The following is a 13746-nucleotide window of genomic DNA, read 5'->3' as shown; positions in this document are numbered from 1 at the left end:
GAGGACAGGATTTCCATCATTACTACCACCCTATTAAAAACAACAACAAAAAAACCACCGTGTAATTACTCTCTGCAGGAAAGGCGCACAAACAGGATGGGCCCGAGCTGAACCCGGGATGAGCCATCCCTGTGAAGATTAGGAAAAGGAACCTCCCCGCCATGCGCCCGCTCAGGCCAGGGCCTCTCCCAGACCGCCAGGCAGGCTCGCCAGCCCAACTCCTCCGGTGGTAAGGAAGGTGCCGGCCACTCCTGGAGCGCGGGTTCCCGGCTCCTGCTCCCCCCTCCTCCTTCCGCCCCCCAGCACTCTCTGGACCTGTCTCCCCGGCCTCAGGTGTTGGCTCGCGCTGGGCCAGGAGCTCTGCCCTTTATGGCCTGCACCTGGGGGAGCCTCTCGCCCACCGAGCACAGCCAGACCCCGCGCGACAGGGAGCGAGCGCAGAGCGGGGCCAGCGGACCCGCGTGGGGCTCCCCAGCTGCGCGCGCCCGGCCACCTGCCCACGGCCCGGCCGGCTGTGCGCCACGCCCCCGGAGTTCGAAAGGCGCGGAACCCCGCGCAGGGCTTCTGTGAACTTGGAGCCTGGCGGCGCGAGGCTCCTGCCGGGGATGCGGCGGCAGCTGCTTCCTGGTTTGAAGCTCGCCGAGTGGGGGAGAGCGTGAGCCCGCGGAGGCGGGGGCAGGAGCAGAAGCTGGAGGAGGCGGGGGCAAGAGACGCTTGGGGCTGGAGCTAACCGGACGGGTCGCTCCGGCTCTCCAGGAGAGGAGCTTCCCGGCTCCCGAGAAGGGGCGAGTCCTTTGAGGGCCCCCGGGAAGCGCCGCGCGCTGGAGAGGGACGGTCGGGCTACCCCAGCTCGCGGAGGGCTCGGCTCCGGGCTCCCCTCCTTTCCACCTCGCGAGGGAGGAGGCAAGGGAAGGAGGGGAGGGGAAGGTCCCGCGGAGGAGGCAGAATGACCAGTCGAGGGGGGCTTGGGCGCTGCTTTTCCCAGGAGCTGCCTCCACTCCTGCGGCTGCCGCGAGGGCTGGCTTGAGCAGGGGCTCCAGGCTCTCCCGCTGTGAGCCAGCGCCCCCCCCGCCCCCCCGCTCCGGGGCCGGGGCAGCGGCGCCGGCATGACGTCCGGCACCATGAAGTTCAATGGTTACTTGAGGGTCCGCATTGGCGAGGCTGTGGGGCTGCAGCCCACCCGCTGGTCCCTGCGCCACTCGCTCTTCAAGAAGGGCTACCAGCTGCTGGACCCCTACCTGACGGTGAGCGTGGACCAGGTGCGCGTGGGCCAGACCAGCACCAAACAGAAGACCAACAAACCCACGTACAATGAAGAGTTCTGCGCCAACGTCACCGACGGTGGCCACCTCGAACTGGCCGTCTTCCACGAGACGCCCCTGGGCTATGACCACTTCGTGGCCAACTGCACCCTGCAATTCCAGGAGCTGCTGCGCACGGCCGGCGCCTCGGACACTTTCGAGGGCTGGGTGAGTAGCTGTGATCCCTCCCGGTTGTGTCCACTTGACTCTCTTTCCCCCTCCACTTTTCAAATCTCGCCTGGGTCCCGCTTTCCCATCCTGTTGCCGAGCTCCGCGGCGGAGGGAATTCCCTCCAGATTTTAGTCCTCGCCCAGGTGGCCGCAGCACTGGTGACGCGACCGCGGTGGGTGTGTGAGGGCTCATGTGTGTCTCCAGGAAGCCAGCCTGGACAGGGTCCCCTTTTGGGATGGCAGCTTGGGCTAACGGGAAGTCAGGGCGGAGGCAGTGACCCCCCCCTCCGCTCAGACTTTGGATAAGGCGTCCTAACTCACCGCATGCGGGTAGTACAAAGGAAAGGCGAGTAAGATGTGATAGGAAAGTGACTTGATCCGAGTAAAGTACTGAAAGCGCTTCTTAGGAGAAAGCCATACATTCTCGCAAGTATTATTCATAATGTTTATGGGTACGTGTTGGTTCAGCTGCTCTGACGTGCACACGTGTTCCAGCATGCAGATCATTACATCCCATGGGTACACAACCTACACTGGCAGGGATCTGGGTTCCTGGGTCTGCACGTTGGCAAAGTTTTATTGTTTAGCAGTTTTCCAAGGAGATGGGGTTTACATGTGTTTGTAAGTAACTTAGGTAGCTCTGTCACAGCCTGAGAGGTGTGAGTCTTGCATGCTCCTTTCTGCTGCTAATTGGTCTGAGAACTCAGTAGTTTGTGGACCACCCCCAGTTCTCCCCATCTCACCTGCTGGTGTTTCTGTGTATTGACAAGTTGTTACCCGCAACTTCCTGCTTGCCTCTCCTTTTCACATAGTGCCCATGAGACAACATTTCTGCGGCAAATAAATTAAAATTTCTATTAGCACTCTACTCAGTGCTAAAAATGCTTTTGGTTCTTATTCCTCGTACTGTCTTTGTGATACAGGTGTTCTCCTTCCCACTTTTACATGATGCAATGATACTTAAAGTGAAGTGGTCTGGTTTGGCGGAGTGGAGTAAGCTGTTTGAAGACTCTCTGGAGTTTAATGGTTTAAGTTCAGAGGATGTCAGTTTTGAGTCCAGAATGTGAATCAGTATAGAAAACCTGTTTGAAATTAACAAGTGGTGGAATCAGGTGGATACTAATGACTCATTTCAATATTTTATACTTTGAGGAACTGGTAATTTTACCATATATTCTGTAAAATTATAGATGGCTTGTAGAACTGTCTTTTAAGTAGAAGAAAACATGAGGACTATTAACAATATCATCAGATTATATTGAGTTAATTTCTCTTCAGCTGAACTTTATGAAATTTAGAAGTGGATTGGAGAGGAATGGCTAAAATAGAGACTTATATTTTATCCTGTGACTTTCTAAATAGAAGTAGAGGTGAGCCTAGAAATCCGAATGGAATTACTGAATTAGTGTTTAATTAGGAGTTAGGTTGGGAAAGCTCTAGAGGAACCAGGTTCTGAAGTATGGTGGTACAGAATGGCCAATGGCTATTAGAAGCATCATTTCCTGGAGAGAACCTAGACTGGTCCTTCTTACTCCTGGTCTGTACCACTGAATCACATGGGGAGCTTTTGAAAATCCCCACTTTTAAAAACTCTAAGCATCTCTGGCTGTGGGACCCTAGCTAGTATCAGTACTTTCAGGCTTCCAGGTGATTCTAGTGTGCAATCAAGATTGAGAACCTGTGGCCTAAATGAAGACCAAGAGATTAGGACTGGAAGAAGCATACTGTAGGAAGATCCAGCTTACCTGGTGGACGTGTGCAGAGCTGGGGATGGTCCCACTGGATGAACAAAGATTTAAATGTATATTAAATATCTGTATCTACAATTGTCTGAATTAATTATACTGAGATGTTTAAGTGACACACTGGTAGTGTTTTTGAAAACATGAACATTTGGTCAGCATTTAAAAGACCTTGAAAACAGTGATTTGCCATGCATTTATATTTAATTGGGAGCAGGGGCAGAGTATTTTGTAAAAAGTGCTGGGTATTTTTTTTTTTTTAATTTTGGATAATTTGAAACAGGATAGGATAGATACTTTGAGTAGAGTGTTTTGTTAATTTTTAAGAAAAATCTTGTTAGGAAAATATTAGAAATGTATGGAATGCTTGTTTTTGAAAGGATTCTTTATAGATTTAAAGGTGGTTTTCACGTTTAGAATTACAGAAATATTTATCTTTAGTGTATTGAAATGTGTAGTTTATCCAGACATTTACAAATAGAATATTTGATTTTACTTCATATTCATGTGGTGCAATTGGAATTACAAGTCACTGAACTTAAAAAAAAAAAACAGAAAACCTAGTGACTTAATTTTTGCTAGGTCATGAGTAGAGAGACAAAAACAGAAAATACATTTATCATTAGAATAAAACATAGTTATGCGTTCTGGCTTAACGTACTTTCTAAGTATCAAGAATATAACAACATTGATTTTGTACCAATTTTTTCCATATTACCTTCTACTCTTGATGAGAGAAGGAATTAGATTTATTTTAATACGGTGTACTCCTAATACCAACCATAATGCCTGACCATGGACTAGGCGGTTAAATATTTCTTTCCTGACCAACTATACATATTTCGTTAAATCTACATAAAAACCCAAGGAGGTGGGCGGGATACAGCTAAAGAAGTTCTTAAACAGTAATTCACAGCGTTAAACAGTTAAATTAGAAAAGATCTCAAAGACCTAAGTTTCCATCTGAAACTAAAAGGAAGAGCAAGTAGAACTAAAAGTAAGCAAAGAAAGAAATGGTAAAGAAAGAAGTCAGTGAAGTAGAAAAGAGAAACAAAAGAGAAAAATCAGTGAAACAAAAAGCTGGTTCTTTGGCGGTAAAAAAAAGACAGTAAAATTAATGAACCTCAAGCCAGGATGATCAAGAGAAAAGAAAAGACAAAATTACCAATATAGGAAAGAGAGAACATCATTATAGATCCTACAGACATTAAAAAAAATAGAATATTATGAATAATTTTATGTCACATTCTGCAATTTAGATGAAATAAATTTCTTGAAAGATACAAACTACCTATGTTTACTTAAATAACTTGAATAGCTTTATGTTTATTAAGTTATTTAAATTTGTTGTTAAAAACCTTTCACAATGCAGACTCAAGGTCTCAAGATGGATTTACTGGTGAATTCTGTTATATATTTAAGAAAGAAATAGTGCAGGGCTCCTGGGTGGCTCAGTCGTTAAGCATCTGCCTTCAGCTCAGGGCCTGATTTCAGGACCCTGGGATCGAGCCCCCACATTGGGCTCCTCCACTGAGAGCCTGCTTCTTCCTCTCCCACTCCCCCTGCTTGTGTTCCCTCTCTCGCTGCCTGTCTCTCTCTCTCTGTGTGTGTCAAATAAATAAAATCTTAAAAAAAGAAAGAAAGAAAGAGTGCCAACTCTATACAGCCTATTTCAGAAAATAGAGAAGGAAACACATCTCAACTCATTCCATGAACCCATACCAAAACCTGATGAAAACATTACAAGAAAATAAAACTGCAGATCAATCCCCCTTGTGAACATAGACATAAAAATTCTTAAATTTTAGCAAATCAAATCCAACAATATAGCAAATGGGTAATACATTATCACCAAATTGGGTTTATAACAAGGACTGCAAGATTGATTAAACATTTAAAAATCAATCAGTGCGTTCTTCATATCAACAGAATAAGAGAGGAGATTGGTATAATCATATTAATAAATACAGAAAACGTATTCGACAAAATTAAATATCCATTTATGATCAAAAAAACTCTCAACAAATTAGTAATAGAATGGAACTTATTCAACCTGATGAAGGACATCTGTGAAAAACCTGTACGGAACATCTTAATGCTGAAGTAATGAATGATATTCCCCTAAGATCAGAAGTGGCAAGGATGTCTTTTCTTGTTACTTCTGTTCAACAGTGTGTTGGAGGTCCCATTCAGTGTGTTAGGCAATTAAAAAAAAAATACGTAAAGATTATAAAGGAAGAAGTAAAACTGTCTTTATTTGCGGACAGCATTACTGAGTAAATAAGCTCCATTCACTGATGTCTCACTATGGTGAATGAATCTTTCAAATAATTCTTAAAAACCTCTTTTAAGAGGTGTTATTAAGCCGTTCTGCATAAGCATCACAGATTGGCTATGTATTTTACTTCTGTATGATTGTAGAAAATTCTGAGACATCTACAAAAGGGCTGCTAGATCTAACAAGTGAGTTTAGCTAGGTCACAGGATCTAAACCAATATACAAAAGTCAATTGTATTTCTATATACTATTAGTGGACTGAAATAGAAAAAATACCATTTATAAGAGCATTAAAAATACCTGAAATTGGGTAAATTTGATAAAAGACATGCAAAACTTGTTCACTGAGAATGACAAAATACTGCTGAAATGAAGAACTAAGTTAATGGAGAGGGTACTGTGTTCATGAACGGGAAGATTCAATATTGTTAAGATCCCAATTCTTCCCAAATTGTTCAATAGATTTATTGCAATCCTAGTCAAAATCTCAGGAGGCTTTGTTGTAGAAATTGATAAACCAATTCTAAAACGTGTATGGACATGCAAAAGACCTAGACACATCTAAGAATAATTTTGAAAAAGAACAAGTTGGAGGACTTACACTCTGTGATTTTAAGACTTACTGTAATGCTACCATAATCAAGATAATGTGATATTGCAGTGAAGGGAGTCCTGTAGATCAGTGGAATGGAAGAGAATCTAGAAATAGATCCATACATGTATGATTGTTTTGTTTTGTTTTGTTTTGTTTTTTGACAGAGATGCCAAGGTAACTTGATGGGGAAATAATCTTTTCAGAAGTAGTACTTGAACAATTGAGTAGCAAAATTCAGAATAGTGAGCATTGACCCTTACCTCATAACATACACAAAAATTAACCCAAAATGGATCATAGACCTTAACTGTAAAACTTCTATAAGAATACAGAAGAAAATGGTAGTGACATTGGATTCAGCAAATATTTTTTAGATAGGACACAAAAAGCACCAACTATTAAAAAAACCAAACTTTATAAAAATATAGAATTATTGCTTTTCAAAAGACTTAAGAAAGTGAAAAAACGAGCCATAGAAGGGGAGGAAATATTTTCAACATTAAATCAGACAACGGACTTGTAACATGAACATATAAAAGAATTCTTAAAACTCAATGAGAAAAATACCCAATTTAAAAATGGGACAAGATTTCTATAGGCACCTTCATGGAAAATAGCACATTAAAAGATGCGCAATATCATTAGTCATCAAGGAAATGCAAATTAAAACCAAAATTCATGGAAAGGCTAAATTAAAAAGATCAACCATACCAAGTGTTAGTGAGGAAATGGAGCAACTGGAACTCTCATACACCACTGTGAGGAATATAAAATGGTATAGTCACCTTGGAAAACAGTTTGGTAGTTTCTTAAAGTATTAAACATTTACCTACCATATGACCTAGCTACTTGTAAGTATTTACCAAGAGAAATGAAACCATTTGTACAAAGACTTATACATGAATGTTCAATAGCTGCTTTATTTGTAATAGAACTGGAAACTACTCAAATGTCAGGCAACAGTTGAATTAAAAATTTTTTTTTATTGAAATATAGTTGACATACAATGTTATATCAATTTCAGATGTACAGCATAGTGATTTGACAATTCTGTACATTATGTAATGCTCATCACAATAACTGTAGTTACCATCTGTCACCAAACGATGTTATTACAATATTATTATATTCCCCATGCTGTACTTTTCATCCCCATGACTTATTTTATAACTGAAAGTTTCTACCCCTAAATTCTTTTTTTTTTTTTTTTAAGATTTTATTTATTTGACAGAGACAGCCAGTGAGAGAGGGAACACAAGCAGGGGGAGTGGGAGAGGAAGAAGCAGGCTCATAGCAGAGGAGCCTGATGTGGGGCTCGATCCCACAACGCCGTCTACCCCTAAATTCTTTTCACCTGTTTTGCCCATCCCCACAGCCCCCTTCCTCCTGGCAACCAGTGGTTTGTTCTCAATATTTATGAGTCTGATTTTGTTTGTTGTTTTGTTTTTAGATTGCATATATAAGTGAAATCATATGGTATTTGTCTTTCTCTGTCTGACTTATTTCACTTAGCATAATATCCTCTAGGTCCATCCATGTTGGTGTGAATGACAAGATATTCCACTGTGTGTGTGTGTGTGTGTGTGTCTTTATTTATCAATGGACCCTTAGGTTGCTTCCATATCTTGGCTATTGTAAATAATGCTGCAGTGAACATAGAAGTGCCTGTATCTTTTTGCATTTTCATTTTTGGGGGATACTCAGTGGTGGAATTCCTGGATTGTATGGTATTTCTATTTTTAATTCTTCAAAGAAACCGCATACTGTTTTCCACAGTGGCTGCACCAATTTACATTCCCATCACCAGTGTATGAGGGTTCCCTTTCCCCCACTCCTTCAACAACACTTGTTGTTTCTTGTCTTTTTCATAGTAGACATTCTGACTGGTGTGAGGGGATACCTCATTGTGGTTTTGATTTGCATTTCCCTGATGATTAGTGATGGTGAGCATCTTTTCATGTGTGTGTTGAACAGATGAGTGATTAATGAATTGTGTACCCATACAATGGAATACTCCCAGTAATAACAAGTGATGAAGCATTCATACGTGCAACAATATGGATGAATCTCAACATAATTTATATTGCATGAAAGATGCCAGACAAAAAGGAGTGCATACCATGTGGTTCCATTTATGCAGAATTCTGGAAAATGAAAACCAGTTTGTAGTGAAAGGAAGCAGATCAGTGGTTGCTTGGGAATGGGGGATGGAGGGGGATGGATTACAAACGCAGCACAAGGAAACTTTTGAGGGAGATGAATATATTTATTATTTTGATTGTGGTGATGGTTTCACAGTTATATTCTTACGTCCAAGCTCATCAAATAGTTCACATTTAAGTATGTGCATGGTATCTTATGACAGTTATACATCAATAAAGCTGTAGAGGAAAAAACAATGAGGATTTTACCCAAGAAGATGTTAAGTAAGTGAATTAGGTTTGAGCCAAGGCTGACTCTTGAAAACTACAGTGCCGCTTCAGTGTAGAAAATATTTATCAGAGTAAGAGCATAAAAAATTCATTATAGTTTCTGATTTGGGGGACATAGTCTCATTTTCTAAATTGTCACTGTCAATTTCTTTTTCTGTTTCTTCTAGAACTGGTTGGTTTTGCACAATTTCTTAGATTTCTGAAAACTGAAAGTTTGTCTACATTAAAACTTTCCTTCTTTCATGTACTTTATTTGCTGACTGTCCAAATGGGGACCAGCATCTAATACTTAATGCAGAACATGGGGAAATGGGGGGAGGCAGGAGGAGCTGGAGGCTGCGTCATGGAAAGACCTTGGCATCCCCTCAGGAAGGAAGGACCTGCTTGGCGGGATCTCAGGCTGTTTTCCTTGTTCACCCCTCCTGAAGACATTATGTTCCCTGCAGCACTGGAAGGCTGCTTTCTCTGAACTTCTCTGTGAGGTACCTTTTTGGTAGTCCTGTCAGGTGAAACGGCCAGGTTACCAGCGAACACTTGTCGATTACCTTTTTTCCTGATTCCTGGATCCAGGTGCATGAATCGATAGCATTTAAGTTCTTCCAGATTCATTACCTAGCGGTTCATTGTCGTCTGTACTTTGCAGTGCAATTATTTATTCTAACAATTATTTCTTTCTGAGCCAAATGGCCAGCAGTGTCCAACACTGACGAACTCACAGTGTTGAGGGGAAGGACATATTTTCGCATCTCTAGGGAGTTTTGTTTCAGTGTATAGGAATTGTATTGGATTTTTGTGTCTTCAGTTTCATTGTAAGAATTTTGCTGCAGTGGGGCTGGCTGCTTCTCATCAGGCCGGTTCTGGCTCAGAAGATCCCCCTACAGAGAGCATTTTCTGACCATGTTATTATCTTGTCATCCTTCATCGCCCTCATCATTCTCTGAGGTCCTCTTGTTACTTTACTTATTATACCCTTTCTCCTTTCACGTATAAACACCATGAGAGCAGAGATCCCTCCTCTCTGATTCATTGTTCTAAACCCAGCACCTGGAGCAGTGTCCCTTATATAGTAAGCACTAAATATTTGTCAAAAGAATGAATTTCTTAAATGTGATTTTGGAGCAAGTAAAGTGTAAACACTTTGGGAACATCTTTAGACATTTTATTCATCTTTCCGAAAGACATAAAAGTCATTGGGGGAGTCACTAATTATAATTACGGTGTCCCTTTTTTAAAATCAATTAATGATGTATCAATATGTACTTGAAAGATTGGGCTGGATTTTTATGCCCTTCGAGTATGATAATGGATTGAAAACTCTGTGGATGAAAAATTCCTTGCTTTTGCTTCAGTTTAAAAGACTGATTTTCAAGCCTGTTAATAGGTTGTAATTTGTGAGCCTAACATATTAAATTTGGGGCTGAGGCAAGAAGTAAGCATTCAACCTTGGAGAGTTAATGAGGTTGGTGGGCAGAGTGTGAATCATTTCGTCTTATGTAACTCTTTTGGTATCTAGCAGGTGTTCAGAATGAAGATTAGCTATGGTAGTAAAAGTGCAGTACATTCCCATGAGATGGGTAGCATCTACTTGGAATAAGAGAGGTGCCTTGGATCTTCTGCAATCTCTCTCTCTTTTTTTAGATTTATTTATTTTAGAGAGAGAGAAAGAGAGAAGGCACAGGGCTGGGGGGAGGGGCAGGAGGAGAGAGAGAGAGAATCTCAAGCAGTATCCCTGCTGAGTGTGGAGCCCTGCAACCGGGCTCCATCTCACTACCCTGAGATTACAATGTGAGCTGAAATCAAGAGTCAGACACTCAACCGTCTGCAGTCTCTTTTCTATTTTTTGAAATAGAAGGACTGGACCCTGACTAGATCAGGTTCTTCTTTTTTGTTAACTGCTTATCTCTGTCTTATTAGAATATGATAAAAGTGAGGCCTTCGTGGAAACTCAGTGCCTTGACCACTGTTTTCCACTGTTAACATTGCTGTATCCAGAATGAGTTTTCTCAGTTGTCAAGCTGATAGTCATTCCTTAATACCTTCAGTGGTTCCTGCTTACTCTTGGATAAAGCACACATCTTTAAGATGGTATAGAATGTACTCCATGATCGGCCCCTGGTTTCGTCCTGAGCATTATTGTTCACTTCTCCCCAGCCCACACTCTGCTCCAGTCACATCTTTCATCCTCAAGGGCCACCTGTGCCTCAGGTCTCACTGTAGACATCACTTACCCAGAAAACTTTTCCTGACATCCCAAGTCTGGGTCCTCCTCCTTAGTGTTCCCTCAGCATCTCGAGATCTCCACTGCCCACCCTTCCCTCCATCCTCAAAGACTGGACGTATGGATTGGGCTCTCATGAAAGTATAGGATACTGATTAGAGGGAGTTCAGGGTGTAATAGTATGGGTGATTAACTAGGATTTATCTCTTCTGCTCCTGGGGTAGCTACTCTAGCAGACTATTACATGTATCCGTATGAAATGCCAAACCCTGGGTGAGCATTCATGCACCATTGAACATATCCTATGTACCGGGCACTGTGCTCTACCCTGGAGAGGCAAATAGACAAGACAGACAATGGCCTCTTCCTTCATAGGCCCTGGAGTTCCAAGGGGGAGAGAGATGGGAGGAGAAAACCAGCAACCCGGAAATTACAGAAAAGAAGTAAGTACTAAGATGCTGTGAGTACCTGGTTTGAGGAGATCAGAAACATTTTTCTGGAGGGAAGACAGCTGATTTTTAAAGCCCCAGCATAGATAGCCGCAGGCTTGCTTCAATTGAATGACTGTGACATATCATTCCTCAAAAGAAGAAAAGGAACTTTTGTCCTGATAATGCTTTCCCAGGGAGACATCACAGGTGCCCTTTTGAAAGGTAAATGCTCCTGACCCATTAGAAATGTTTCCATCTTTGGAAAGTGACTAAGTAGTGATGCCTATGAACAGATGACCTGACCTGAAAGGACACTGGACTCCCTCCCAAAGGCAGAACAGACCAGCACCCTATTTGAACCAGTAAATGCCTTATGCTTTGTAAAGATCAGAAAAGAACCACAGATGTTGAAGCAGGAAGATATCTAGTTCAGGACAATCACAAAAAGCCTGATGGGTCTTAGGCCCATGGACAGCCTGCAGATGAATTCATTTGGCCGAGACGTTTTTCATGTTGAATCTGAAGATACTTAGTTCTGTGGTGCTCCAGTTAACCAGACCCCAGCGGTCCCAGTAACACACTGGCCCTCTTCACTCATTACCCGCTTGGTTCTGGAGGTTTCTGAGTTTTTGACACCTGTAGCTCAGGCCTTGTTTTCAGATGTGGGAACAAAGGCTACAGCCGAAGCACTGCTGTTGCCTTGGCTCACGTGATGTGTGACACACCCACTCACACTCTTAACATGAAGATGTAGGTATATTTACTTAGATTTATTTAGATATCTAATAATTTATTCATAAATACATTAAATTAGATGTATACTTAGATATTTATTTACACACATATATATTTGTATCCTAAAATTTTAGAGGAAGCTGGTTTATTAGTCAATATATGAGGAGTTAACTTTTTAAAAATATTTATTTATTTAAGTAATCTCTACACCCAATGTGGGGGTTGAACTCACACCCAATGTGGGAGCGCTCTTGAACCCCGAGATCAAGAGTCGCACGCTCTTCTGACTGCGCCAGCTAGGCACCCCTATGAGGAGTTAACTTTGACTGCAAATCAGTATTGTCTTTTTTTTTTTTTTTTTTTTTTTTTTTTTTTTTAGATTTTATTTATTTATTTGACAGAGATAGAGACAGCCAGCGAGAGAGGGAACACAAGCAGGGGGAGTGGGAGAGGAAGAAGGAGCCTGATGTGGGGCTCGATCCCATAACGCCGGGATCACGCCCTGAGCCGAAGGCAGACGCTTAACCGCTGTGCCACCCAGGCGCCCCCAAATCAGTATTATCTTAACTTCCCAATTAAAAAAAAAAAAAAAACCCCAAACCTCTTGTATTTCATTATACAATTTCCAGCAACATATAAGTGCCGTGCTATGATGGGAGTCAGGAGAGCTAGGTTTAAGGTGCGGCTTTGCCATCTATCATCTGTGACCTTAGGCAAGCCTGTGTGTGTCAGGATCTCAGTTCCCAGGTTTAGATCATGAGGGGGTTACACTAGAATATCTCCAAAGACCCTTCCCATCGGTACAGCCTCTGCCTCCATGTGTTAGGTGGTTACATCATTTCTTTTCTTTTGGAGTGATTGGTTTGGTTTTAAGCGGTCAAGATGAATTATGTCTTGTCAAAGTTAGTAACTCCTGAGAACTGGTCCCAATCTAAATTGCTCAGGCTTGAAGAGGACTTAGCTCATGTCTAAATGGTTTTTAGCATTGGTAGTGATGTTGGTGTTATTTCCTTGGTCTAGAATCAGCCTTAAGGAATTAACAGTGGGTCCTCATGTCAAACCACACAGTTATATTTCTTGATTTACAGTAATGGGCTCTTTGTCCTATGGGACGGTTGTAAGTTATGTCCCTGTTACTTGTTGGCAGAGAGAGACTGAGAATCCCACTGTTTGAGCTGTTGCTAGAAGCCATTCTCACCAGCATGGTAATTAATGCTTTGTAGTCACAACATGTCTGTAGCCACCAGTCTATATATTCACCTTAGGTGATGACAAATACTATAAATCACTTGCAGAACAGACATTTTAATTAGATGGAGGAATGAGCCCAAGGGTATTGGCTATTGTAGTGTTGAAGGGCTATGTCAAAGAACTTTATGAGGGGAAATTTTTGTTGAGAATCATGATACTATCCTGAGAGATTTATCAAGATTATTATTTTGGTGTATCTCGGTATATACAGCAGTGATTTTCAAAGCACTTAGGACTTTTTAGTAGAAAGACCACTTAATAGAGGATTCATCAGCAGTGCTTTTATTAAGTGCTGCCTTCTGGAGAGTTCTTTCAGATGTGCATAAGCTTTACCCTTGCACCTTGCAGGGAGAGGAATGCTTAAAAGGTTTAGTTTGCGCTTGTGGTATTAAAAAAAAAAAATTAAGAAATTGGCCAGAGGGTAGAACCATAGCCAATATGAGCCCCTCATAATTATATTAATAAAATAAATTAGAGGGGGCCAGTGTGAGCATGTTCTAGACCTAGCCCCTGTTCTTTAAGGGCTTAAACCAGAACCCCAAAGCTGCATTGTCATTTGTAAGTCATATTTATCCCTTGTACTTGCAGAGCAC

At 41.9% G+C, this 13746-nt stretch overlaps 1 protein-coding gene across 2 annotated transcripts in view; it reads left to right on the top strand.

Annotated features, from left to right (window-relative positions):
• The first annotated feature begins 622 nt into the window (after nt 1-622).
• The window catches only part of PRKCH (protein kinase C eta), a 220806-nt gene continuing 207682 nt past the window's right edge, over nt 623-13746 (top strand). The window contains exon 1 of one of the 2 annotated variants that reach the window (XM_008701186.2): nt 623-1469. In XM_008701186.2, coding sequence (XP_008699408.2) covers nt 1107-1469 — 363 coding nt within the window. In that variant the 5' untranslated portion in view covers nt 623-1106. The remainder of the gene's footprint in view (nt 1470-13746) is intronic. The other variant, XM_008701195.2, reaches the window with a different exon arrangement.

The sequence above is a fragment of the Ursus maritimus genome, unplaced genomic scaffold (assembly GCF_017311325.1).
Source record: "Ursus maritimus isolate PB19 unplaced genomic scaffold, ASM1731132v1 scaffold_25, whole genome shotgun sequence".
Lineage (NCBI taxonomy): Eukaryota > Metazoa > Chordata > Mammalia > Carnivora > Ursidae > Ursus > Ursus maritimus.
Note: the sequence above shows the minus strand (reverse complement) of the source record. Positions and strands in the feature narration are given on the sequence as shown.